Source organism: Panthera onca, chromosome D3, assembly GCF_046562875.1.
Source record: "Panthera onca isolate mPanOnc1 chromosome D3, mPanOnc1 haplotype 2, whole genome shotgun sequence".
NCBI classification, from domain to species: domain Eukaryota; kingdom Metazoa; phylum Chordata; class Mammalia; order Carnivora; family Felidae; genus Panthera; species Panthera onca.
The window spans coordinates 16,822,469-16,849,746 of NC_138350.1; the positions used below are offsets into that span (position 1 = coordinate 16,822,469).

The 27,278-nt window shown below is 48.3% G+C and overlaps 1 protein-coding gene across 3 annotated transcripts; it reads left to right on the forward strand.

The window, feature by feature from the left end:
- On the forward strand, nucleotides 1–26,491 carry USP30 (ubiquitin specific peptidase 30). 3 transcript variants are annotated; one of them, XM_060612497.3, is made up of 13 exons: nucleotides 1–228; nucleotides 3,809–3,918; nucleotides 5,042–5,224; nucleotides 10,100–10,203; nucleotides 13,769–13,867; nucleotides 14,682–14,727; nucleotides 15,742–15,836; nucleotides 21,508–21,567; nucleotides 22,052–22,138; nucleotides 22,732–22,812; nucleotides 22,938–23,127; nucleotides 25,276–25,396; nucleotides 25,946–26,491. In XM_060612497.3, exons 1-13 carry the CDS (start codon nucleotides 146–148, stop codon nucleotides 26,208–26,210), a joined length of 1,524 nt encoding a protein of 507 aa, XP_060468480.1. In that variant the 5' UTR covers nucleotides 1–145; the 3' UTR covers nucleotides 26,211–26,491. The 3 variants fall into 3 exon arrangements, with proteins under 3 accessions (XP_060468480.1, XP_060468479.1, XP_060468478.1); XM_060612496.3 differs by having other exon boundaries at nucleotides 3–228; nucleotides 14,685–14,727; nucleotides 22,908–23,127; XM_060612495.3 differs by having other exon boundaries at nucleotides 6–228; nucleotides 22,908–23,127.
- The last annotated feature ends 787 nt before the right edge of the window (nucleotides 26,492–27,278 follow it).

Here is a 27,278-nt window from a genome sequence, read left to right on the forward strand (position 1 = left end):
CCGGGGAGCCGGTCCCCGGCCTACCTTCCCCGGAGGAGCTGGGACTGTGGCCGCGGGTTCCGCCGCCTCGGGAGCCTTCGGAGCCCTCAGTCCAGCGAGGTGGTGGCGGCGGGGGGCGCGGCGGCGGGTCTCCCGCGCGGCCGCGATGCTGAGCTCCCGGGCCCAGGCGGCGATGACCGCGGCCGACAGGGCCATCCAGCGCTTCCTGCGGACCGGGGCGGCCGTCAGGTGAGCCTGGGGGGGGCGGGGAGGGGGCGGCCGGAGAGGCCGGGGTCAGGGTCCCCAGCCTGGGCCTGTGGCGGCCTTTTCACAGCCCTGGCAGGGTCCCCGGGGCCGGAGCGAGCATTCTGGAGGTTTCTGCGTCGGGCTTGGTAGGAGACCCAGGCCCCGAGGCGGGACGGGGGATGGGCCTCCAGGGCCTCCAGTTGTTCGGCAACGCAGTTCTGTCAGCCCTCCCCAGTTCTGCTAGCGCCCCAAATTCTCTCAGCGCCCTGCCCTCCCATCCCCGCCCGCCACTGCCTCCTCCAATCCTGTCCTTGTCTCCAGAACTTCAGACACCCTCGGGCTCGTCAAAGCCCCGAATTCTGCCAGTGCCCCTCAGACCTCTCAGGGCCTCGCAGGCCTCCCAGGACCCCTTAATCCTTTCAGGGCACCCCCAGTCCTTCCGGACTCCCCAGCCATGTCAGTTCCTGGTCTGCCGGAGCTCCCCAATCCTGCCACGGTGCTCTCACGCCCTGCAAAGCACCCCGGGTCTTCCTCGATTTGGGCAGTACCCCTATTCCTGTTGCCCCCCACCCCTCACCGCCTAGTTAAGCCAGGGATCGCTGATTCTCAATCTTATTAGTGAATCTCTATCTTGCAAGAGTCCCTGAACCGATCAGCACCCCTTAACCTGTGAAGGCTTCCAGTCCTGGTATGGTCTCCCATTCCTGCTAGGAACCCCAATAGTATGGGTTCCCCAATCGTGTCAGGGTCCCTATTTCCCTTCTCTTACTCATCCTCCCACAGGCTCCAGGCTTGAGAGCTGAGCGCTGCACCCCCATTCCTGGCCCTAAATGACTGAGACCTGCCGCTCATCTCAGCTTCCTTCCTCTGGAACTGGAGCAGGTTTAGGGAGCTCCCAGGGCTGGGAGCCCTCAGCGGCCGTCCTGTCCAGTGCCCCCATTCTGCAGGTGGCAAACAGGCCCCGAGTCGGCTTTGCCTACAGCTGACCTCACAGTAGAGCTGGGGGAGAAGACAGGTCTTTTTACTCCCAGACCCCACTACTCTCCTCGGGTTGTCATTTTGCAGGGGAATGGGGTTTCCGGAGTCACCATGTGCTGGGGTTTTTGTCCATACCCTGCGGAGGACCTGGGCAAGCCCCCGCTCCCATCCCTTCGACGCTCTGTCCTTCAGGTTCCCGCACAAGGTTTGTGGTTTCCAGCACAGACCCGGCAGCCTGACGGGCGGGCATGCGCTCAGATCCCCGCGGCCTCTCTCACTTTGACGGAGTTGGCTCGTCTCTTGGTTTCCTCATCCGTGAAAATGGAGATGATAATAAAATCTACCTCTGTGGGATTGTTCTGAGGATGGGATAAGATCATCACAGTGCCTGGCATAGAGTATGCACCCCTAAATATTGGTGTTTGGTTAGGGGCACCTGGGTGGCTCAGTCGGTTGAGCAGCCGACTTCGGCTATGGTCATGATCTCACCGTTCCTGGGTTCGAGCCCCCTGTCGGGCTCTGTGCTGACAGCTCAGAGCCCGGAACCTGCTTCGGATTCTGTGTCTGTCTCTCTCTCTGCCCTCCTCTGCTCATGCTCAGTCTCTCTCACAAAAATCAATAAACATTAAAAAAAACTTTTTTTATGCTTTCAGTGATGGTTCTTTTTAACCTTTCAGGGCAGTTTCGTTAACGCACCTGTTGTGTGGAAGTCAGCACAGTAGTGCGCGAAGAAATTCAAGAATAGCTTTCACAAATGAAATTGAGATTATAATACTTAATAATTGTAGCAGCTAATGTTTATTAAGCCCTCTGGTTTTTTTTTTTTTTAATATTTACTTACTTTGAGAGAGAGCATGTGAGCGTGGGAGGGGCAGAAGGTGAGAGAATCACAAGCAGGCTCCACGACGCTCAGCACGGAGTCCCGACGCGGGGCTCGATCTCACAACCGTGAGATCACGACCTGAGCTGCTCTCAAGAGTTGGGTGCTTAACTGACTGAGGCACCCAGGCTCCCCGAGCCCTTACTTTGCATCCTGTGCATTAGTGCTTGTTTGATTCTGAGAATTCCATGAGCTGGATCTCGTGATTGTGCCCATTGCACAGGTAACAGAACCGAGGCTGCGAAAGTGGAATGACGCCCTGAGGAATAGAAAAACCAGAATTGAGTCAGATTAATGCACCTGTCCTTTCCTAATCCAGCTCTGTGCATGTTCTATGGACTCTGTCTTAGGAGAACAAAGATTGATTTGGAATTCCGTTATCAGTTATGTATCGTATTAGTTGTGACCTTAGGGAGGTGTTGGTTGTTGGAGACAGAGTTACTCATATCACTAGTGACTCCTCATCGAGTTAATGTTGACTGAGCTGAGCTCAAAACAATGTTCACGGGAGCCAAATATTGGCATAAGAATATATTACACACACATATATACACATATCTAACACATATATACCAGTATATGTTGTATGTATGTGTATACACACACACACACACACACACATAGTTTGTCTTATTTGGTGGAAATACATAACTTTGCATAAAAACAGTGTTTTAAATTGCTGAAATGTCTTCGTTTGTAGTAAAATAACTTCAGTGTTTAAGCCAAGCCTCAAATTAAGAAATTTTTAATTTAGTAAATGTTTAGTAGATCGGTTATGCTATATATAGTATGCCCCTTCCCTATTTAGTATTTCTATATGTTGTCTCCAGTATCCAGTCATTCAGTAAATATTATTAGGAACCTGTTAGTTGCCAGGCATGATCTAGAGACTTGGGATATGCCAGTGAGTAAAAGAGACAAAGATCTCTGCCCACGGGGACTTGCATTCCAGGGGGGGAGACAGACAATAGCCCTAGTTAATGAGTGAATGTTACATTAGAAGGTGGTAAAAAGAAAAAGCAGAACTGGGTAAAAGGAACCAGGAGTACAGGTTCTAATTGTTGGTTAGAAGTGAAGGGGAGGGGGGCGCCTGAGTGGCTCAGTTGGCTAAGTGTCCCACTTTGGCCCAGATGACATGATCTCATGGCTCTTGAGTTCGAGCCCCACATCATGATCTCAGGGCTCCACGTGAGCCCGGTGTCAGGCTCTGTGCTGACAGCTCAGAGCCTAGAGCCTGTTTCGGATTCTGTCTCCCTCTCTCTCTCTCTGCCCCTTCCCCGCTTGCACCCTGTGTCTCTCAAAAATAAATAAACATTAAAAAAAAATGAAAAAAAAAAAAAAAAAAAGAGATGAAGGGGAGGTAAGAGAGAGCCATGCAGTGATCCGGCAGGGGGGGAGCATTCTAGGCAGAGGGAGGAGCAGTGCAAAGGTCCTGAGGTGGCCTGTGTGACAGCAGCGTGGGAGGCAGAGTAAGGGGAGAACCTTGGCATGCCCCCTGAGGGAGATGGGGCTTCTGTGCTCTGACTTCGGTTTTAAATCCTGACGTCTGAACGTGCTGGTTTTCAAGACATAATCCTAACAGTATCATTACTTCAACTTGAAAGTGAGGTGTTTGGTGGGCCATTGGGTTATTTTGATGAAATGTTATTTCTGTGCACCTGTGTCTATAGTCATACGTATTGTGTCCATGATGAGGGAAGAGTGTAAGCCTATTTTCTTTTTTAGATATAAAGTCATGAAGAACTGGGGTGTTATAGGGGGACTTGCTGCTGCCCTTGCCGCAGGGATCTATGTGATTTGGGGTCCCATTACAGAAAGAAAGAAGCGTAGAAAAGGTAAGAATGAGGTCATCGCAGCCTAGTCTGTGCACTTGACCCCAGCCCTTCCCGTCCCAAAACAGTACAAAAAAGGGAGGGTTTTGTTGTTGTTGTTGTTATTGTTCTCTTGTATCTTCGGTTTCCGAACAGTACTTTCTTTTAAAGAGAAGTTCATTTTAACGACTCATTATTTTAGACCCTGTAGTGAAAAGATTTCTGTTTCACCCCCTCTACAGTCTCGAGTTTGAGACGTGCTCCGTAATGAAAAAGTTCACGTGGCTGTTCTCCTTAACATGGTACTCGTGTTGTTCAGTGCCACAACTGACTCATTGTGTGACGCGTTTGTGGGTTCACTGACCAGCAGCTAGTCACGAGTAAACGTTTCAAGTTAGTGTCTTTAATACAAAATTCTCTTTCCTTAAAAAAGTACCCCCTCTTGTAAATGCTGCTCTCACTGTGTTGATTAAAAGTCAGCAACAACAAGCAAACCAAAAAGGGGATAGGTGGAACAAAATGTTGATCGTTGTTAAATCTGGGGGTGGTTCCAATTAGAGTCCGTTACGTATCCTCTCTTCTTTTGTGCACAAAAGTTTGAGAACTTTGCATTAAAGAAAAGTTTCTTGAAAAGGTTTCAGCAGAAGAGGGAAGTACGTCAGGTTTTGTTGATCTCTTTGCAGAAAGACTGATCACAGTTGCTATGGTGGTGTCTTTCGAACTGATTCTAAGAACAAGATCATTGTCCTGGGGAGCAACAAAAGAACAATTGTTTTCTTCTGTTCTGAGAAACGTTGCTTTCTTATCAAAGGAGGGAGAAAAGGGGCGAAAGAGAGAGATGTTGTTACTAAGTGTTTTTGTACACTCAGCGTAAACCAAACTGTGCCAGACACCGTGGCGGCCTTCAGATGTAACACGTGACGGGGGACCTCCTTCTGTCGCTTACAGTCTCCTGAAGGAGCCACACTAGGACCGGGCCTCGGCGCGGATCGAATGCCTGGCCCCCGATGTCAGTGGGCACGGACTTTGTGAGATTGGGATTTTAAACTCCAGGCCACAGTGCAGAAACTCTGGCTCCCAAATGGGAGAGAAAAAAAGAGCCGGTCCCATGTGATGTGCTGTTGTCTTCTTCCCCCGACTTTTTCAGGGCTGGTGCCCGGGCTGGTCAACTTAGGGAACACCTGCTTCATGAACTCCCTGCTGCAAGGCTTGTCTGCCTGCCCCGCTTTCATCAAGTGGCTGGAAGAGTTTACCACCCAGTACACCAGGGATCAGAAGGAGCCCCCCCCACACCAGTATTTATCCTTAACCTTGTTGCACCTCCTCAAAGGTATCTAACTGGGAATTTAAAGGGGATTGTGTGCGTTTTGAAAGCAGCAGCCCAGGTGACAGGCAAAGGGTTAATAGCCTTTGTGTGAAAAAAGATCGTACAGATTGTTATAGAAAACAAACAAACAAAACACGGAGGGTCCAGTAGATACAAACAGCTGTTTTTTTAATTAAAGATGTAGCCATTTATTTTTAAATTATCGTCAGCTTATTAATAGCTTTTTTAGGGAAGAAAACACATCCACTGCCACTTAAGCATTTTGATGGTGAGAAGTACTCTGGTTTATTAAAGTTTAAAGAAAAGAAGTGTCTTAGCCTAAGAGGTAAGGTAATTCGCAGAAGAAATAGTACAGATTGTATGCAGGTTCACAGTGTTATCTAACAGACCCTCAAATATTCAACGTGGCCATCATCGGAGAAATATAAATAGCATACTGGAGGGGTTATCGTCGTTTTGCTTGTCAGCAAAGACTGAACAATCCACAGTTCTGATGGGTGACGTGTTCACATGTGCTGGTGGTGGTGTAACGTAGGGCAGACTTTCTGGAAAGCAGCTTGGAACCACACAGTGATAGCTTGCAAAATGCCCGGTTCCATTTGACCTAATAATTCTGCCGACCGTGATTTGCACTTGCCTGAAATGGAATTCTGAGAGCAAGCCAGTTTAGGAATGGCTGAACAGCAACCCCGAGCTTGGGAAGTCACATATATAACAGTCTTGATAAAGGGTGTATCGGTAAAGGAAATCACCAGTCCAACTTCATCTTTAGGCCAGTTCTTTTGACTGTAGAACGAGTTTTTCCTCCCATAACATCTGTTAACATCCCAAGGACATTCCACAGAACACGATTTGGGAAATGCTATTGTATGTACAAAGATCTCCCAACACGTTGTTACAAAGGAGGGCAGGGGGTAGAAAATGTCGATGTCCAGCAGTAGAATGATTAAGCAGTCAACGAAATATTACGTAGCTGTTACGAATCATCTTTATAAAGTGTTGTGTTGTATTGTTTTTTTAATTTGGGAGAGGCATAGGCTATAATACCGAGTTTAAAAAGAGCAGTGTTCAAAATACGATGTAATTTGACTTCAGCAAAGCAAAAATGTCCACAGATAAAGGCCGGACAGGCCGTTTTGGTCTTGTGCAATTGACAGTTTGGGAACATTAAGAGAAAACAAAACAACCATATTTCTATAGCTTACTCTCACAGTCAGGAAGAAAATGGATTTAAAAAACAGCTCATTGTTGCTTCACTGGGGTGTTTTCCCCGGCGAGCCCAGCCTGACACGGAAAGCGAGTTCTACTGTTCTGTATAACAGGCAGTTTGAAAATAATTTCTTCTAGGGGTGCCTGGGTGCCTCAGTCGGTTGAGCGTCCCACTTCGGCTCAGGTCATGATCTCACGGTTCATGGGTTTGAGCCCCACGTTGGGCTCTGTTTTGACAGCTCAGAGCCTGGAGCCTGCTTTGGATTCTGTGTCTCCCTCTCTCTCTGCTCCTCCCCCGCTCACGCTCTCTTTCTGTCTCTCTCAAACATAAACACAAATAAAAAAATTTAAAAAAATCTTCTACTACCCTGTTAAAAATAAATACCATTCCAGAGTGAAAAGCTGAAATGTCCCTACAGGCAGTATAATGCAGGTTCAGGAGCCGTCCTAGCGTGACCTCCGGTCTCCCCTTTTCACACGCGTGATGCTGTGCTGGGAGCCAGAGCCGTGCAGGGCCACTCCACCTCAGTCTGTTCTCCCCTCTCTGTGTCTGCTTCTCAGTGACTTTTTATTTTGGTTTTTAGAGGTAATTTTTAATTATACAAGTAATGCATGAACAAATTCTCCTTGTAAAAAATTAAACCATTACATAAGGCCATAGTTCCCTTTATCACTGCCCCAATCCTGTTCCCCTCCTTTCTTCACAAAGTAAAATATAAGTGTATCCTTCCAAGCTGTTTTCTACGCATTGAAATATGTTTTTAAGTACCCACAAAAATTATATATTGTCTCATTTATGTTTTTTCCTAAGCAAATAATATAATACATATTGGAGAAATGTCCATGTACCTACATATAGCTTTACCTCCTTCATTTTTTTTCTCTTTTGTGAGTTTATTGGTCTTCTGTCTTCTGTGAATTGCCTACTCATTTCCCTTGCCCATTTTTTGTTTTTGGGGTTTTTTTTAACTAAAAAAATTTTTTTTATTTATTCATTTTTTTGAAAGAGCAGGGGAGGGACAGAAAGGGAGAATCCCAAGCAGACTGCACTGCCAGCGCGGAGGCCGAGGTGGGGCTCGAACCTGCAAACCGCAGGATCGTGACTTGAGCCAAAATCAAGAGTCGGATGCTTAACAGACTAAGCCACCCAGGCGCCCCTCCGTTGCCCAGTTTTTAAAAATTGCGGCAAGATACCCATAACATAAAACTTACCATCTTAACCGTTTTTAAGTGCACATTTATGTGGCACTGAGTACATTCACATTGCTCTGCAACCATACCCGTCTTCATCACCAGAACTTTTCCATCATCCCATATCGAAATTCTGTATCCGTTAGGTAGTGACTTCCCATTCTCCTCTGTCCCCAGACCCTGGAAACCACTATTTTACTCCCTGTCTCTGAGTTTGACTCTGTATCTCATAGAAGTGGAGTCATAGAATATTTGTCCTTGTGTGTCCGGCTTGTTTCACTCAGCACAGCGTCCTTCAAGTTCATCCGTGTGGTAGCAGGTGTCAGAATTCTGTTCCTTTTTAAGGCTAAATATGAATAATGCTCCATTGTATGTACATACCACATTTTGTTCATCCATTCATAAGTCAAGGGACGTGTGGGTTGTTTCCACCTTTGGCTTTTGTGAATGATGCTGCTGTGAACGCGGGTGTGCAGATACCTACCTACTCGTGTCCCTGCTTTTTATTGTTTTGGTTGTATACCTCCAAGTGGGATTGCTGCACCAAATGGTCATTCCGTTTAATGTTTTTGAGGAACCACTATACCGTTTTCCAGAGCAGCTGCACCAGTTTGCATTCACACCAACAGGTGTGCAGAGGGTTCCAGTTCTCCACCTCCTCGCTCACGCTCATTATTGTCTGTCTTTTTGATAGTAGCCATAATGGGCGTGAAGTGATTTCTCATTGTGGTTTTGATCTGCATTTCCCTACTGATAAGTGATGTTGCGCGTAAGTTTTTGTGTGGCCATTTGTATAGTTGTTTTGATCGTTTGTTTGTTTGTTTTTTTTTTTTTTTTTTTATAAATGTCTACTCAAGTCCCTTGTCCATTTTTTAATTGGGTCGTCTGTATTTTTGTTGTTGTTGAGTTTGGGGAGCTTTTAACACGTTCTGGATATCAGTCCCTTATCAGATATGTGATTTGCAAACCTCATTCACTTTCACAATTGTGCAGTATCCAGAACGTCAGGATACCTCAGTTTATTTAGCTGTTGGCTTCCGGTGCCTTGTGGTCATAGATGGGCCCCAGCGAATGGTCTTGTACGTGCCCCTAGTGCACACGGGCCTGTGTTTGCCTGCAGTAGATCCTGAGAAAGTCAGACTGCTAGGACATGAATCATAGGACATGAAAATTAGTAGATATTGCTAAATCACCTCGTGGGATTTTAAGCAAAATTAGGCTAAAGGAGACATTAAAATTTTCCTTGAGAGGAAAAAAGCTAGCACACAGGCTGCTTGAGGGGCCTAAGAGGAAGAAGGAGGCTCGGTTGCTGTCCTAATGGGCACCCTTTGTTCTGGAGGGTAGAGATGTGACACCAGGGTCCTCAGTGCTAAGAGGAGCCTCGGGACTTAGCACTGGCTCCCCAGGCTGCTGCTTCTCCACAGGCTACCCACCCCCAAAGTCCCCACCACGTTCAGCCTCCTGAGTCAGAGCCCGAAGTGTCCAAAGGACTCTCTCCAGTTTACCAACTGCAAATTAAAGAGAAGCAACAGGCTGGCTTAGTCGGTCTGGAGGTAGTTGAACTCGGGAAACTGCACAGAGGTGGCGGGCCCCTGTATTTTTATGTCCCACACTCTGTCTAGCAGCGCTGGGCCGGCGAGGCATGCGATGGAAGGGGGCCGTCAGGATCAGGAGTCCTCAAACTCTGGCCCGTGGGTCAGGTCTGCTCCGCGGCCTGTTTTTGCAAATAAAGTTTTATTCAAACAGCCATGCCCACTTACTTGCGGTCTGGCTGCCTTGGTGCCACAGCAGCAGAGTTGAGGAGTCGCAGCAGAGCCCACAGAGCCTAAAACGCCTACCGTCAGACCCGTTACAGAAACAGCTTGCCAACCCTTGATCTAGCTGTGATGACAGTATAGACTCGTGAGCCCGTCACACGTTCATTTTTGTTTGTTAGGCTTGGTTTTACATATGACCGAAAAGTGAACTACTCAGCAGACCCTTTCATGCTGCCCCGTAGAGCTTGTCCCGTGATGATCAGAAACTCCAGTGCAGACAGATACTAGCAGAGGCCCCGTGGCCCCAGAGAGAGTCCTGTTGGGTGGGGTGGGGCGAGGGGGTTAAGCACTGAGTGTGGGTTGGACTAGATGAAGTCTTCAGGGGCCTCCCGCCCTCAGAGTTGTGAGTTAAAATCATTTCATTCAGGAGGAATCTCGCAACAATTTATATCGATGACGATAATTCAAATAGCCGAAATCAAGTACTTCATTTAAATGCTATAGCCTCATGAAAGATCACATTCCTTCAGCAAATACACGGTGCCTAACAGCCCTCTGTGCATTGGTTGAGGCTAGAAAGAGGAATAATGAAAGAACCATAACTCAAGGTGGATTTTACAGCGAGAGGCTTAATTAGCTTTGATATGTTGTGCAGGACAGGTTTCCTGGCTTCTTGTTAGGCTAGTGAATTTACTAATGGCGTCACCTTTTTGGTTTCCAGCTTTGTCCTGCCAAGAAGTTACTGACGATGAGGTCTTAGATGCGAGCTGCTTGTTGGATGTCTTAAGAATGTACAGATGGCAGATCTCTTCATTTGAAGAACAGGTAAACCTCCCATTCTGCCCACTAACGCGCTGGGGCCTGAGCTCGCGATGACGGCTGAAAAGTAGCCTCGTTGCTAAGGCATGAAGAAAAAATGCCAGTATCGACCTTGCGCTCGCCTGGCCTGAGTGTACATTTCTGTGGCATTCTAGCCTGCCTTAGTATTCTGGGACCAGATCGCAAGTTCTGTTCCCATTCTCGCGATCAGAGGAGAAATGCAGTGGGTTTTGTTTGTTTCTTACCCGTTGGGTGGAAAGGTTAGCAGGATAGGGCAGGAACACCTCATTGCCAAAGAGCCAACCTCTTTTTTGTTCTGGAGTGACTTTGCACGTCATTGGATACCAGGGCCACCTGGATCTTTCAGAGAGAGGCGGGTGGCTTTACCTTTGGGGCTCAGAGGGGCTTTTTTGAACCACACCCCCATTTTTAAAAAGAAATCCGTTTTTAGAGGCTAGATGAATTGAAGTAGCCCCAGACCTTGAGCAGCTGTCATATGCACCCCCAGGGCCTTCTTCCAGCCACTCGTACTCCCTTTCCCACAACTGCAGGGTCACTGCCTTTTTTGGTCCTGACCACACCCCACCCCCTCAGACCGCTGCTATTGCCGATGGTGAGTCTGAGACCGAAGCTGAGAGTTAAGTTGTAGGGACGGGGCGTTTAGCTTCCGGTGATGTGCTGGTACGGCCTCCCTGGCTACCTTTCCAGGACGGTCTTGGGACCAGCTTTGCGTGGGCGGCTTCTGCCTCCACCATCCAGATAATAGACCCGAGAAATGGGAGACAGCCCGTGGGTCCTCACAAGGGTGGGGCGGGAGTGAAATGCGTTTAAAAACGCTGAAAAGTGAGGGGGGAAGGCTTCCCAGCCCCACTTGTTTTTAAAGACTACCTCTGTTTCCAGTTCAGTCTGAAGCTGCACAGGCATTACTTTGTAAACCGGGTGTTGACGCTCTTTCTACTTCCTTACAACGCATCTCGACGAATCCCTTGTATGTTGAAATGTTTCTCCATTTAGAAATTCTTACTAAATCCTCCTCTGGTAACTGGCACGATTTAGCTGCATTTTCTTCTCTCTAAGCCGAGAGAATGGCTGAGATGTACTCCCAGGGACATCGGATACCTTTGCTAAGTCGTGCTTGTCTGTCAAGGACCCTTGACTGCAGTCCCAGTTACTCCTTGGATGTATTTCCAGCAGCTTCAGCAGGTAGCAGTCACTGAGCCCTGCGCTGTGCACGGGAAAGAGGCAAGCATGGCTGGCCGCCAGCCTCTTGCCCTCTGGAGGCAGCCGGAGCTACTGGCCCAGGGCCTTGTCCGCATCTCCGCTTTACTGACCTAGTCGGTCAGCAGCAGACTCGCACCGTCAACCACTCTTCAGGGTCTAGAGCCAGGGCTGTGGCAGCTGTGTTGGGCCACTGTGCCTCCGTTGAGTTCTCTGATTTAATCCTCACTATGACCCCGTCAGGACTCACGGTCACTGTCCCCGTCTTGCGGATGAGAACACCGAGGCTCGGAGGAGCAGGGTGGCTTGCCCGAAGTCACCTCTCTGAGTGGCAGAGCCAGGGCTGGAGCCCCGCTGGTGCTAAAGTGCCCGCTGAAGCCCCGCCCTCGTCTGAGATACCTTCCTTTCCTCGAGGCCGAGGAGCTCCGTGGCTCACAGACACGATAGGGTTGGGTCTGACGGCATCTTGTCTTGAGATTTTTCCCTCTGGCGAACCCCTGCTCCAGCTTCAAGGGTTGGTCCAGACGCCTTGTCTGTGAGCTGCCCTGGAAAAGCTGGTCCCTTTCAGGCTGCGGCAGCGTCACTCGATAAATAGCCAGGCTGCCGCGTCCACCCCTGGGTTGTGCGTCCTTCGAGGGCCTTGCCCTTTAGCTTTGTACCTCCATCACTCTCCATCACGCCCATTCATAGCCTAGGAGGGGCTTCATTTATACGTGCAACAAATATTTTTTTTTTTTTTAAGTTTACATCCAAGTTAGTTAGCATGTAGCGCAATGATGATTTCAGGCGTAGAATCCAGTGGTTCGTCCCCTGCAACAAATACCTATCGAATGCCTGCCTCAGGCAGGGCTTGTGCGGGGCCTGGGGTTGTAGCGGCAAACGTGGCTTGCAGGTTTCTGTGGACAGTAAAGAGGTCATTTCAAAATGTGCTAACCATAAGATAAGCGTGCCGATGTGACAGTGACCGTGCGAGTGTCAGGGGCCTGGCGCTGGCGGGGAGAGAAGAGCAGTGGGGGGACTCCTTCAGGTAGAGAAGACTCTTCTGGAGACCCGAGATTTTTGCTGGGACCTGAAGTCTGAAACGAAGTGAGTCCTGTGAAGAGCCTGGGTGTGGGGCGAAAGCCTCGAGGCTGCGGTGTTTGGGAAGGACAGGGAGGTCGGTGTGGCTGGGGCCGGCGGCAGCAGAGCCACGGAGGGGAGGGCGCTCGGACGGTGGCAGGGGGCGGGTTGCGCGGGGCAGCCGGTGCCCTGGGCTGGAGGGGGGTTTCTACTCGGTGTGCAGTGGGGGAACCACTGGAGGCTTTATAGGCACCCGCCGTGACCTGATTTATGTGTGAACGGCACGTGCTGTACCCGAGGGACAGGAGCCGGGCAGAGGGAGCAGAGAGGGAAGTGGAGAGGCCAGAACAGGTGTCCGGGCCGGGGATGGCCTGCCTCAGAGGCAGGGGAGGCAGAGAGGGTTGGGGCAGGGGAGACAGAGTCCTCTGGGATTCGGGCTGTGTCTCGGGTAGAGGACCCGCTGCACCGGCTGGTGGGGGAGGGGGCTGAGTCGGGGAGAGTCCCCGCGGGAGGGTCTCCTTGCGCAGGTGCCTTTCCGGCAGAAACGTGAAGGATGAGAAGGGGCCCTGTGTGAAGATGTAGGCCGGCCGCTCAGGCCGGAGTGCAAAGGACAGGCCTGAGATGGGAAACAAGGAAGGAAATTGTGAGCCGGGCTATAGCGTGGACGGGCCTTGAGGACATTGTGCTGAGTGTAGCAAGCCGGTCACAGAAGGACAAATACTGTGTGATTCCTTCTGTGAGTTTCTGAGAGGCCAGATTTTGCGAGACCGAGAGTGGAATGGTGGGTGTCCAGGCCCAGGGAGGAAGGGGCTGGGAGTTGATATTTGACTGGAACAGAGTTTCAGTTGGGGAAGCTGGGACGGTTCGGAGAATGGGCCGTGGTGACGGTGACATGACGTGTGGACGTACCTAACCCTATGGAACTGTACGCTTCAAAATGGTTAAAGCCGTAACGTTTATGTGATGTGTTTGTTTTACCACCACCACAACAAAAGTAGGCGGGGCAGAGGTCAGGGCCATGTTGACAAAGCTGAGACAGGCTGGGAGGCGGCAGGTGTGAAGGCAGCCCTGTGCCCCAAGCTTGCTTTCCTCCTCTCTCCCCTTGAGCCCCTTAGTCGAAGGGCCTTTACGGGGAAAGTGTCGGGGAGGTAGCTGTCGATGGGCTGAACCTTGAGAAGGTGGGGGGCAGATTCTGCCCCAGTGGCTGCAGGTGTGCCTGGTGGTCCACGCAGGGCGGTTCTGATGTGGCCCCAGCCTCCTCGGGCCTCTCTGAGGCAGCTTTGCCCTGTGACAGGATGCCCACGAGTTATTCCACGTCATTACCTCGTCCTTGGAAGATGAGCGGGACCGGCAGCCCCGGGTCACACATTTGTTTGATGTGCACTCCCTGGAGGTAAGTCATTGATCCTCTCAATACGTGTATGTGGTTCGTGCATATTTAATAGGTATAGGGAGCACAAGTGTAATCTTTGCACCACTTTCAACTCCACAGTAAGTCTCGGGGCGCCCGGGTGACTCAGTCGGTTAAGCATCCGGCTCTTGGTGTCGGCTAAGGTCGTGATCTCACGGTTGTGGGACCGAGCCCCGCGTCGGGCACTGTGCTGGGCTTGGGCCCTGTTTGGGATGCTCTTTCTCCCTCTGCCCCTCCCTCCGTGCGTGCACATGCGCACACTCCGTCTCTCTCTGTCAAAAAAAAAAGTCTCAATAAAAATTACTAGTGGGAGTGGGGCTGGGGGATTGTCTTAAGCTATAAACTTTGCAATTGGTGACTTTGGTTAGGGTGCCAAGCCTCTTTAAAATGATTCATTACTACGATTTGTATTGGCTTTGAGAAGAAAAGGTATTTCTTCCTCCTTGCCCCCCCCCCCCCCATCTAATCTAGGGAACAAGGAGCCATAGGAATGCTAAATGAATCCTCATTTCCCTAGAACACTATAGATATTAGGGAGTTGGTAAAAGTTAACTAGCAAAGGGATGGGAGGGAGTATTCCAGAGAGAGGAAACGTGTTTTGATTGCATTTGATGATTGGGTACAGTCACCAACCAGAGAGGATCACCAGGGCTGCTTTTAGGATCTCTTGTTAAAAGTCGGGTTTAAGTGGGGCCATGAGCAGAGAAGCTTGTAAGCTTTAGGAGCAGCGTGAGGGTGGTAGAAGGGATTGCGGCTGGGTTTTCAGTCTGTTTTCATTCTTCTTTTTTCCCTACAGCAGCAGCCAGAGATAACTCCTAAACAAATAACCTGCCGTACGAGAGGTAATCATTCCCCTTGAACTGTAACACGGAAGATGGGTACTTTTGAGATGTGACAACGATTTGTTGTTGAAGACAAATTGTGTCTTTTTTTTCTGGTGACATCCAATCCAGCTCGAACTGTGCGTACTTGCAGAGGAGCTTGTGTTTTGGAAACAGCTTTCCATTGTTCGTTCGGACCATCTTGAATCGTTCCCCTCACACCAGGGCCTTGCTTGGTTTCCCGCTCCGAACAAAAGTAACGGACCTATTTCCACCTCAGACAAGGGTTTTCTTTCTACCTTCTTGCCTTGATCTCACTCGAGGAACTTAATAAAGCTGAAACTGTCATGTCCTCAGCAAATGATCACAGTCCTCCTTAGAAGGAGTTGTTTTCTTAAGACCTAAACTTAAGAGGGGGGAAAATAAGACAAACGGATTCCTTTGTGCGTCAGTAAGTAATAATAACGATTAGCTTTTGAGCCCAAGACTGGGTGCCAGTGGCTGCAGCATCTTAACGAGGCTCACAGAGATGAGGTGACACAGCTGGGACCCAGCCCAGGGTTGTCTGAGTCTAGGGTGCGAGTTTTCTGACTAGCACACCACGCTCTTTATTCCTCTAACTCCCATCCTATCAAAAAAAGTCCCGGTTTTTCAGAACTTGCTTATTCTGATGGCTTTCAGACGTTTATCTCACTTTCTGGAATGTTGCCTTGTGCTATATCCATCTTTGGACGTCGCAAACACTTTAAAGTGAATGTGAAAATCCATTATTCAACACAAATTCCTTTTTTAAATGTGGCTGTACCCATTATACGGAAACCACATTTAAGGACCTGTATCAATTCTCCTGTGAAAGGGAACGGGTTGTTTTTTTTTTTGATGGAAGTCAGTAAGGAAAGCTATTTCAGTTTACCTTCCAGGAACATTTTTTTTCTAAAGAGGAGAGTTCCTACCACGTACTGAAAAGGAGGGTGAATTTTGAGGTTGGTACCAAGGGGCTGGAGGTGGCATATCCAGACGTGTTCTGTGTTCCAGGGTCACCTCACCCCACGTCCAATCACTGGAAATCCCAGCATCCCTTCCATGGAAGACTTACGAGCAACATGGTCTGCAAACACTGTGAGCACCAGGTAACTACAATAGCAGAACTTGGTATTTTCTATGGTTTTCTTTCAAGTTAAGATTCGTGAAACATCTGGAGAATGACTGACATTGGTATATGGCGCTTGTGATCGCCTGGGCTCTGCGCACAGAGTGGACTGACCGCCTCCCTTTAGTCAGTGTCAAGCTGTCCTTTGACCCTCAGGGGCATTTTCTGCACTGATGGCAGACCCATTGTGGATTGGCAGGAATTCGAGTCTCAAGGCTGGGTCCCTACGGATGGTAGGCACGATAGATTCTCTTGCTTGGGGTTTTTTTTGTCTTTGTTTTTTTGCTTTGATGTTTTAAAATAACTTTTTATTTGGAAAATTTCCGACATAAATACAAAAATGGAGAATTGCGTAATTAGCACCTTGATCCATTTTAGGATATTTTCAACCCCCGCCAAAAACGCCCGTACCCATTAGCGGTTTCTCTCCATCTCCCCCACACTTGTAGCCCCTGGCGACCACTGACCTACTTCTGTCTCTATAGATTTGCCTCTTCTGGACATTTCATACACACGGAATCGTACCATATGTGGTCCTTTGTGACTAGCTTCTTTCACTCAGCATCATGTTTTTCTTTTATTCTCTTAACATGGTGAGTTGCAGTGATTGATTTTTCTAATGTTAAACCAGCCTTGTGTTTCCAGAATTAACCCCGCTTTATTGTGATGTATTCTTTTACATATATTACCGGGTTTGGTTTGCTAATATTATCTAAAGGAGATTAGTGTCTGTGTTCGTGAGGAATATTGGTCTTACGGTTTCTTGTAATGTCTTTTGTCAGGTTTTGTTATGAGGATTATACTATACTCATAAAATAAGCTGGGAAGTGTTCCTTCCTCCTGTTTCCTGAAGGACTTTGGTTAAGCTTGGTATTGTTTCTTCCTTAATTATTTGCTAGAATTATCTGTTTTTCTTTCTTTCTTTCTTTCTTTCTTTCTTTCTTTCTTTCTTTCTTTTTTTACTGTCTTTTGTTTAATTTTACTTGTTTTAATTTACATCCAAATTAGTTAGCATATAGTGCAACAATGATTTCAGGAGTAGATTCCTTAATGCCCTTTACCTGTTTAGCCCATCCGCCCCCCCCCCCCCCAGTAACCCTCTGTTTGTTCTCCATATTTATGATTCTCTTCTGTTTTGTCCCCCTCCCTGTTTTTATATTATTTTTGTTTCCCTTCCCTTATGTTCATCTCTTTTGTCTCTTAAAGTCCTCCTATGAGTGAAGTCATATGATTTTTGTCTTTCTCTGACTAATTTCACTTAGCATAATACCCTCCAGTTCCATCCACCTAGTTGCAAATGGCAAGATTTCATTCTTTTGATTGCCGAGGAATACTCCATTGTGTATATATACCACATCTTCTTTATGCATTCATCCCTCGATGGACATTTGGGCTCTTTCCATACTTTGGCTATTGTTGATAGCGCTGCTATAAACATGGGGGTGCATGTGTCCCTTCGAAACAGCACACCTGTATCCCTTGGGTAAATACCTAGTAGTGCAATTGCTGGGTCATAGGGTAGGTCTGTTTTTAGTGTTTTGAGGAACCTCCATACTGTTTTCCAGAGTGGCTGCACCAGCTTGCATTCCCATGTTTTTCTTTCTTTCTTTAGTTTTATTTTCGTAGAATTTCTTGTGAGGCTTTGCTATTAGGTGTATACATATGGGCTGTTATGATGAGTTGACTCTTACTTTCCTGATAAAATGTCCTTCTATGTCTTTGGTAAGCCTCCTTGTTTTAATAGTCTATTGCGTCCCATTAGTTTCTAACTCGTGTTTCTATAGGATATCTCTTTTTGTTCTCTAATTTATCTATCTATCTATCTATCTATCTATCTATCCTCTTATTTAAGTTTAGTTATTTTTGACAGAAAGAGACAGAGCATGAGTGGGGGAGGGGCGGAGAGAGGGAGACACAGAATCTGAAGTGGGCTCCAGGCTCTGAGCTGTCAGCACAGAGCCCGATGTGGGGCTCGAACTCACGGACCTCGAGATCATGACCTGAGCCGAAGTTGGACACTCAACCGACTGAGCCACCCAGGCGCCCCTCTATTCTCTTATTATTGAGCTAATTTTTGCCTTTGTATTTGAAGTGTAGCTTTTGTAGACAGCATATAATTGGGTTCAGTTTGACAATTTGCCTTTTGATTAGTGTGCTTAGTCCATTTATGTTTAAACGTAAGTATGTGGTTGGACTTAAGTCTGTTAGTTTACCGTTTGTTTACCGTTTGTCTCATAGAATTTTTTTGTTCCTCTGTGCTTCCTTTCCTGCCTTCCTTTGGGTTAATTGAATACTTCTGAGTATTCCATTGTAATTCCTCCATTGGCTTTTTAGCTCTACTTTTTTACATGGGGAGGGTGTGTGTGTGTGTGATTACATCATGCAATTTTCATGTATCCTGGTCTATTCAGAGTTAATATACTCCCTGTAAAATACAGGAAACTTACAAAAGTAGAGTTCTATTACCCCCTTTTCTGTAGTATTTTTGTCATATATATTACGTCTACAAATTATAAACTCCACTATAATGTCATAATTTTTGCTTTAAGCACTTTATGTGTTTAAAAGACGTTTTTGAAGAAATGTTTTCTATTTACCATTCTCAGTGTTCTTTGGTCCTTTCTGTAGACGCAAGTCCATTGGATGTTTTTCCCCTTCAGCCTAAAAAGATTCCTTTAACATTTCTTAGGTTATTGGCAACAAGTTTATTTAGTTTTCATTTACATGAAAAGGCTTCCATTTTGCCTTTTTTTTTTTTCTTTTTGAGAATAGTTTTGTTAGATACAGATTTGGGGTTGCTGTTGTTGTGGTTTGGTTTGATTTGATTTGTTTGCTTTTTTGACTGAACTAATTCGGCACGTCTGTTTCCAGCCATGGTGTCTCATTAGGACATGGATGACCACAAAGTCATCTCAGTCTGTGGAAGGGAAGACCAGCTGGGCAGGGCACGAAGGATTGCTTCGCATCCGCTTACGGTGCAGGAAAACCCTTGTGTCCAGATACCTCCCACAGTTGACTTGCTGTTTTACAATGCCAGGAAAAGGAAGGGAAAAGGGGAAGGTCTAGGTGAAGAGTTGTAGGGGAAGAAAGGCCTTCAAGGAGGCGTTACTGTGGCGTCTCTCTGTGCCTTGCTGATGAGCTCCGAAGAGCGCATTACTGGGGTGCCTGGGTGGCTCAGTAGGTTGAGCGTCCAATTTCAGCTCAGGCCATGATCTCACAGCTCATGGGTTCCAGCCCCGCATCAGGCTCACTGCTGTCAGCGCGGAGCCTGCTTTGGATCTTCTGTCCCTTTCTCTCTCTGCCCCTCTCCTGCACTCTCTCTCAAAAATAAATACACATTAAAAAAGAAAAAAAAAAAAACGCATTACTTCTTGAGCAACCTAACAGGGACAGAAGGAACCTCACAGCTTTACCTTGGGCTGTAGCTGGTGAATTTCCAGTAATTGTTCTAGATAACAGAGTCCTCCTTCTCTCTCCTTGCTCCCCACTCTTCCTGCCCGCCCCTTCTGATCCCGCCACGGCCACCTGTGGTGTTTGAAGCATACACTTGAGCATCAGGCAAAGAATAACTGAGTAAGCCACTGAAGCAGAAAGATAGGCCCGGAAGTGGATTCACGGGAGTGACATCATCCCTTGGGGGGCGGAGCCGAGCCATCGTAGGCTGCTATTTGAGCTCCCACCCGTCTTCCCCACCGAATGCCCCCCACCCTGCCAGTCAGAGCCCCCTGAGGACATGAGCCGTGCCCCAGCCTCACAGCCTGGCAGAGCCAGGGCCCAATCTCTTAGCGCGAATTCCACCCTCCATTCTCTCTCCTGCCGCCCCCTACCTCCAAACTGGAAGGGGCGGCCCCCACGCATGCCTTGTTTCCTTGCAGTTCACCACTTTGAAGGCATTGTTCTGTGGTCTTCTGGCCTCCAGTTTTTCTAATGCACAGTCGGCATGATTCATACCGTTCTCCTGTAGGTACAGTGTCATTTTTTTTCTCTGCCTGCTTACAAGGTTTTCTCTTTATTTTTGAGTTTCAGCAGTTTGTCCATGCTGTGCCCAGGTATGGTTTTCTTTGTATTTGCTTGGAATTTGCTGAATTTCATGTATCTGTACATGTCTTTCACCAAACTTGTACATATTTTTTGCCATTAATTTCCCCCCAAATTTTATGCCCCTTTCTCTGCTTGTTGGTTCGCGTGGTACTGTTCCACAGCTCACTGAGGCTTGGTTCGCTTTTCTTCAGCCTCTCTCCTCCATGTCCTTTAGATTGGATAATTTCTGTTTACTTGTCTTCAAGTTCACAGACTCCTCGCCGTCGCCATTTGTGTGCTTGTCCAGCAGAGTTTTCATTTTGGTTACTGTGCTCTTGGTTGTATAATTTCTTTTTAGTTCTTCATAGTTGCTGGATATCTACCGAGACTGCCCGTTTGTCCTCCACCAGGACTAAATAACTCTCTCCTTTGTGTCCTTGAGCATGTTTGTCATAGTTCTCGCTAAGGTCCTTGTGCTCATTTCAGTATCCAGGTCAATCCGTAGGGTCCTTCACCATGGCTCACATTTTCTTCTTTCTTCGTAGTGTATGTCTAGTCATTTCTTATTGCATATTAATTAACGTCGTAGTAGAGACTTTGGATTCTGTTACGTTTCTCTAAAAAATGAATTCTCTTCTGGCGTACAGTTAACTTGGCTGAGCTCAAAGCCCAACTGTCTTCCCCACATCGGGCAGCAAAATCTCTGCTGAGTGTTTTCAGCTTCTAGCTTCTGCTTTTTGCCAGGCCCCTGGAGTTTGCCCGCATGTCTGGTGTGGGTGTGCACACGGGCGTGTGCCTGCTTTGGAATTGGGCAGGGTTTATACATTGATCTGGGGGTTCCTCCTCTCTGTGGCTGTCCTCTTTCTGGGATTTCCTCCAGCCTCTTTACCAGCCCTGAACTCAGTCCTCTGATACCTCCATCCTGTAAGACTCCTGCTTTTTTCCACTCAACACTGAACTGCGAGACTGGGGAGCACCCCCGGGCAACAAGTCACACAGTGGAAATCTCCCCACGGAGTTCCTGTTTTCCCAAGCGTTGACGGTAGCTCTCCAGTTGCCGTGTTTTGTTTTGGTCCAGAATTTATATGCGTTATCTCAGGACAGCTACTCTAGCCACACTACTCTGTCATCACCAAAAGCAGGAACTCTTACCCTATTTTATCATCTGGTTTTTTGTTTTTGTTTTTGTTTTTTGCAACTAATACCATAACAGGCACATCTTTCTGATTACGCATACGATTCTTCTATACTGTTTTTAATGTGGACATGATGTAATTTATTTAATCATTCCCTAGAAACTTCAGTTATTCACATTGTGCCGATTTAAATGATGCCGTGATGAACATCCTTGTAGTTTTGTCCAGGGTTATTTCCTGAGGATAAAATCCCTACATTGCTGGGTCAGGCATGTTCTGTAGTTACCTCACAAGCTGTGCTTCGGTATTACTGTGCCCGTTACGTTGACAAGGTTGTTTGTCCTAGAATTTGCTTCTGGGTAAGTACACTGTGTTCCATTATGGAAATGTTGGGCATCTAAATATTAAACTGTTGCATAGGCATGTGTCTTCCCATCTGTAAAGCTTTGACTTGAACCTGCATCCTTTCTGGATTTTCTGCACTGTTTGTTTCAGAGTCCCGTTCGATTCGATACCTTCGATAGCCTTTCACTGAGTATTCCAGCTGCCACATGGGTACGTATTGAGCGATGGTTTATTTGGGGTCTATCTTGGAGACATTTAAGTCTGAAAGGGCTTTGAGGCATTTTGTGTAGCTGAGGTGCTGTGCGTTACTCAGACGCTTGGTTGGCTGAACCTGTCTTAGTTGTCGCGTGTGGTACCATGGCCCGATGTGGGGGGAGAAGAAAGTGGATGGTTTTTCTCTGGCTGCAGGAATTTTGGCTTTTTTGAGTGTACATACACGTGTTACTCTCAAATGCAAAGATATCTAAAACAGTGTAGAAGTCCTTAAGTTTCTACAATGTTACGTAATAGCTCGTAGGAGCAGGCCTAGGGTGCCTTGAGCTCCACTTTGCTCAGGGAATGTCCAGTAGTATCTGTGAAGCTTTATTGGCCATAAAAGCAAATAAAGCTCTGGGATCACACTGCCATCCGTTAAGAGTTTCAGTATAGCTCTCTTTTAAGTTGTAATCGTGAATTTTGTTTTCTGGTGCTTCAGGGGCATCCACTGACCCTGGACCACTGCCTTCACCACTTTATCTCATCAGAATCAGTGCGGGACGTCGTATGTGACAACTGTACGCAGGTATGCCCCTAAGCCCCAGTGTCCCCCCCAGGCCTGTGTGTCCTGATAGAGCGCCTCTCACAGCAAGCTCTTCTGACTATGCCCGGATGGTCGTTTTAGCCACAGTCACGTAACTTGGCTGGGAAATCAGTAGCCCATGGACCAAACCTCTTTTCTGGATGAGTTTTACTTCATCCACAGAATGTTTACAGGAAGACTCTGCTGTGCTTTGAGACAGGACATATGCCCCCCCCCCCCCAGCCCCCTTGTCTTACGCCCTGCTGTACTGACGCTTACCTGCCCTGCCCGACTCCCATAAGCATTTGTGTTTCATCCTCTGAAGAAGAGGAACTGTGTGGAGCAGAATTTTTGAAGACACAGAACAGGCGACGTGCCCACATCAGAGTTCTAGCGTTGCTGCCTCACTTCTCTTGCCCCCTCTGTCACTTGACGACTAAAACTGACAACAGGTCACGATTAACTGGGGGGCTGAGCTCCTTCAGCAGGTCAAAGTCGGGCGCCAGCTGAATCCAGGCGGAACACCGGTCGGCCCTGCGGTTTGCCGCAGATGTTGCGTTACAAGAAATTCTGCAGAGAGGTTTCTTTCATTTCAGATTGAAGCCAAAGGGACGTTGGATGGGGAGAAGGTGGAACACCAGAGGACCACCTTTGTCAAGCAGCTGAAACTAGGGAAGGTGAGCCCACGCCACACACCTTGTCGGCCTAGCTCTCAGGGACCCGCCGTGTCCCGCCCCCGACAGCCTGCTGCCTCGGTTTCTCTCGCCCGCAGCTCCCTCAGTGTCTGTGCATCCACCTGCAGCGGCTGAGCTGGTCCAGCCACGGCACGCCCCTGAAGCGCCATGAGCACGTGCAGTTCAATGAGTTCCTGATGATGGACATCTACAAGTACCACCTCCTGGGGCACAGACCCGGGCAGCACAGCCCTAAGCCCGGCGAGAGCGCGGGGCCCTCACTCGACCTGCAGGACGGGCCGGCCGCCCCCAGATCAGGTGCGTGCCCCAGGAGCCGACGCACGGGACGTGCGGCTCAGAGAAAAGGGATTTGGTGTCACCGCCTTCTGGGACCCTTATGCTGCGAGGGAGCTTGTCCGGTGGTGGCTTAAATACCTGAGAACGGCAGCACTGGGAGTGTGAGGGGGAAGATCCCTTTAAAAGAGGTCAAACGTCCATAGTAATGAGATGTATGGTTTTAAAAACGATAAATCGTAGTTGAAAAAATTTGGGAAGACAACCTTAACATCGCCTTCTGGTCTTTTGACTGAATGCTCGTTGGCTCTGAGCAGTCCAGTGAATTTCTTCCCGCAGTATGGTCATCTCGTTTATACGGGTGACGCGGGGAGGGAGGGTCCTGGCTAATGATCACTGACTTCTTCGTTACTGAATTCCCTATTGATCTAGTTCCACTGCTGTCCTCACCAGAGATGAATAATGGAGTCGGGCCCCAGTACCGCAGGTAGCTCTTGGGACCCTCAGCCCCGCTGAGGGGAAAATCGGAGGCCCCAGGAGGCGAAATGACTGGTCGGAGGGCAAGTGTTAGTCCATTGGGAGAGAACCAGAGGTAGTGATGGGCAGGTTTTTAAATTTGTTTTACTTTGAGAGAGACAGAATGCATGTGGGGGAGGGGCAGGGAGAGAGACAGAGAATCCCGAGTGGGCTCCACATCCTCAGCACAGAGCTCATGCGGGCTTGAACTCATGAAACTATGAATCATGACCCGGGTGGAAATCAAGAGCTGGGAACTTAACCGACTGAGCTACGCAGCTGCCCCAGTGTTGGGCAGTTTTTAAAAGCTATCTTATCTAACACATTGAGCTCTTTACAGTTAAATAGATGAGGAAAACCCATAGACTCTAAGGGCTCTGAGCCCACACTCAGCCCCCACATTTGCTCCCAGTCAAGCCAGACGGCTGTCTTCCCCGCACCCCAGATGCTCCTGACTCAGCGTCCTTTACTGCTTTTATTCTTTCTTGCGTCCATAGTTGTGTGGCCTGGCAGGACATCATTCACAGGGAGACTGTATTTTGCCTTTTCTCAGTTGATCAATAGATGAACGTCAGAAGCAGCTGTAGTGGGAAGAGGGCTCAGTCTTAGCCGCTGCTTGAAAAATTTTTTTCTTAATGTTTATTTTTGAGAGAGACAGAGCTTGAGCAGGGGGAGAAGCAGAGAGAGAGGGAGACACAGAATCCGAAGCAGGCTCCAGGCTCTGAGCTGTCAGCACCGAGCCCAATGTGGGGCTCAAACCCACAAGCCGCAAGATCATGACCTGAGCCGAAGTTGAATGCCCAACCGACTGAGCTACCCAGGCGCCCCTTAGCTTCTGTTTTAAATCAAGGGCTGCCTCACTCTGGGTTCTTCCTTTCCTGGGGGGAGCAGGGGGCGGGGTGCAGGTCTGCTAGTCGTCACAGCATGCTGGCTATGGCCACCATATGACCCACAGTGACTGACTTGGTACTTACAGGCCCCCAAAAATGACCCATGAAAGGAAAAAAGACATCAGCATCTCCTTCATTATTTTACCTGCATCCATAAACATTTATTAACGCTGTTACACGTTGGTATTCTTTAGAAGCTGGCGACTAAACAAGAGAGAATGTTTAGATCGGTGGTTCTCACCAGGGAATTTTGTCCCCCAGGAGACTTTGGGCAGTAGCTGGTAGCGTTTTTGGTTGCCACAAATGGGAGACCGGTGTTACTGGCATCTGGTGGATAGAGGCCAGGGGTGCCAAGAAACATCCTGCCACACGCAGGACAGCCCCCGCCACAACCAAGAATTATCCGGCCCACGTGTCGGTAGTGTCCAGGTTGAGAAAGCTTGACTTTGTCGAAATGTCAGTAAATTAGCTACAGCTTAACTCTGGCGCGTCTTTAGCAAACAGGGATCAGGGATAGGAGGCTTTAAGGTTCACAGAGCTCTCAAAGTGAACAGCAGACCAGGAGCTAGACACACGTTTTCTACTTGGGATTAAACAGTCAAGGACAAAAAGGACGTTTTAGCAATCAACATCACACAAAATGAAATACTTGGTTTTCTTTCTTTGTAGCATTGCTGGGGAGTTAAGCTCAAGGTAATCGAAGCCATGTTTTGTTTACCCACAGCTACTGCGACTTGTAATTGCCTTGGGCCTTTTTCTCTTGCAGTTTTGAATCAGCCAGGGGGTCCGAAAACACAAATTTTTATGAATGGCGCCTGCTCCCCATCTTTATTGCCTACCCTGCCAGCCCCAATGCCCTTCCCCCTCCCAGTTGTTCCTGACTACAGGTGAGCCACTCTTCAGGGGCACATTCTTCATCCGTTGTCGCTGCTGTTTCTCTTGGTTTCCAAAATTAGCTTAGCACAGAAATGAATGCCAATGTGGATGGACATTTTTCTTTCATCTTAAGGTGTGATTTCACTATTACGCATTCCTGTTTTCGTCCAAAACGGAAATCACTTTAAAAATAAGAATTCTAAAAGTACGTAGAATTTAAATATATGTCTTCTGTGTATACACGTGTGAATGTATGTAGAGTATGAAGAAGGAGATTTCAAATTTCTCAGGATACCACGTAGAGGTCAGCAGTTAAATCCCTAAAGCCTTCTGCTCTAAAGTTGTACGTGTGCTTACACACAGGGTACATACACTCACGGAATGGGCATCTTCCCATGCCAGTAAGTATCAGTCCCTATTGTCGTGGCTGTGTAGTAATCACTCGTACGGATGTGCCATCGAATCAGTCCCCCGTCACTGAACATCTAGGATTCTTTTTGTTTTTGCCCGGAACCCTTTTTCCTGTCGGTAAACCACTGGCATCCGTTCCTCCCATTCAGTTCCTCCACGTACCTCTTCCGGCTGATGGCGGTTGTCGTCCACCATGGAGACATGCACTCAGGACACTTCGTGACTTACCGACGGTCCCCACCTTCGGCCAAGAACCCTCTCTCCACCAGCAACCAGTGGCTGTGGATCTCCGATGACACCGTCCGCAAGGCGAGCCTGCAGGAGGTGCTGTCCTCCAGCGCTTACCTGCTGTTTTACGAGCGCGTCCTTTCCAAGATGCAGCACCAGGGCCGGGAGTACAGGTCGGAGGAGTGACCACCCCGGCTCCGGAGCTGGAGCCGTGGCACTGTCCACACGGGCCGGGAACAAGGCAAAATCAGACTGTGTGTGTGCACGCAAGAGGCCCCACTAGAGTCCTCAGCCTTCTGGTGTGTTCTAAGAGCAGGCTCCGTGCAGGAGCCAGTGGCCCCAGTTCAAACCGGATCAGGCTCCCTGAATGGTGCGCCCCGGACGGTGTCCTTGTGCTGGGACAGCATTCGTTCTGTCTAGAACGTCTTTTTACTCACCTGCTAATTAAAAGAAATCCAACTCTGGAAGCCACCTTTTTTATATTCGGCCACATTAGGTGTTCTCAGAGGGGAGGTAGCTTTGTCTAATCCTCCGATTGGTTTCAGCCCCGATCTTTTATTTTTAATAAGCAGGCCCATGAAAATCGTTCACGAGAATTGGTGAAATTGTTAAAGGCAACAATTTAGAAGAAAAAGTGCCTTTCCCTTTCGATCGCTTTTGTAGCACGTCCATTTGGGAAAATATACGTTGTCCAAGAGTCCTATAAAGAACTTTTGGAAAGCTCTGTTCCTTCCAAGTTTCTCAACGGATAGCAACAGGACAGTTACGAGACACCTCAAGAACACCCACCTCCTCTTTCTGTGGGTCTTTTTTAATCTTTGGATTCTTTATATGTAGTAAAAGCGCACCTGCCACATCTGCCCCCAGGGGAAATTCTTTCACTGCTCGGTCAGTAGTGAACTCCCGGGTCGCTCTTAACTCTCTGCTTACCGTGCCAGAGACAGGATGACGGTACGTCCTAAAACTGCGCGAATAGCCGGGACGGGGCCGCCTCCGTGCTGGCATCTGCGCCTCCTCTGCTCTGGACAAAGCTCCGCTCCGGACGGTGGTTCCTAACTCTGTGGCTCATGCAGAGCTCCTGAGGTTTACAGGTGGAGCTGGGGGCTGTGTAAAAGGACAGTCCTAGCCTTGGTTTGAGAGCTGGGTTCAGAAGGAAGGGCACCGACCGTGGGGCCGCAGTCTTTCTTTCTGAGCCTCCGTTTCCTCATTTGTAAAGTGAACAGTTAAGACTCAGTGAGCATCAAAACCCCAGCC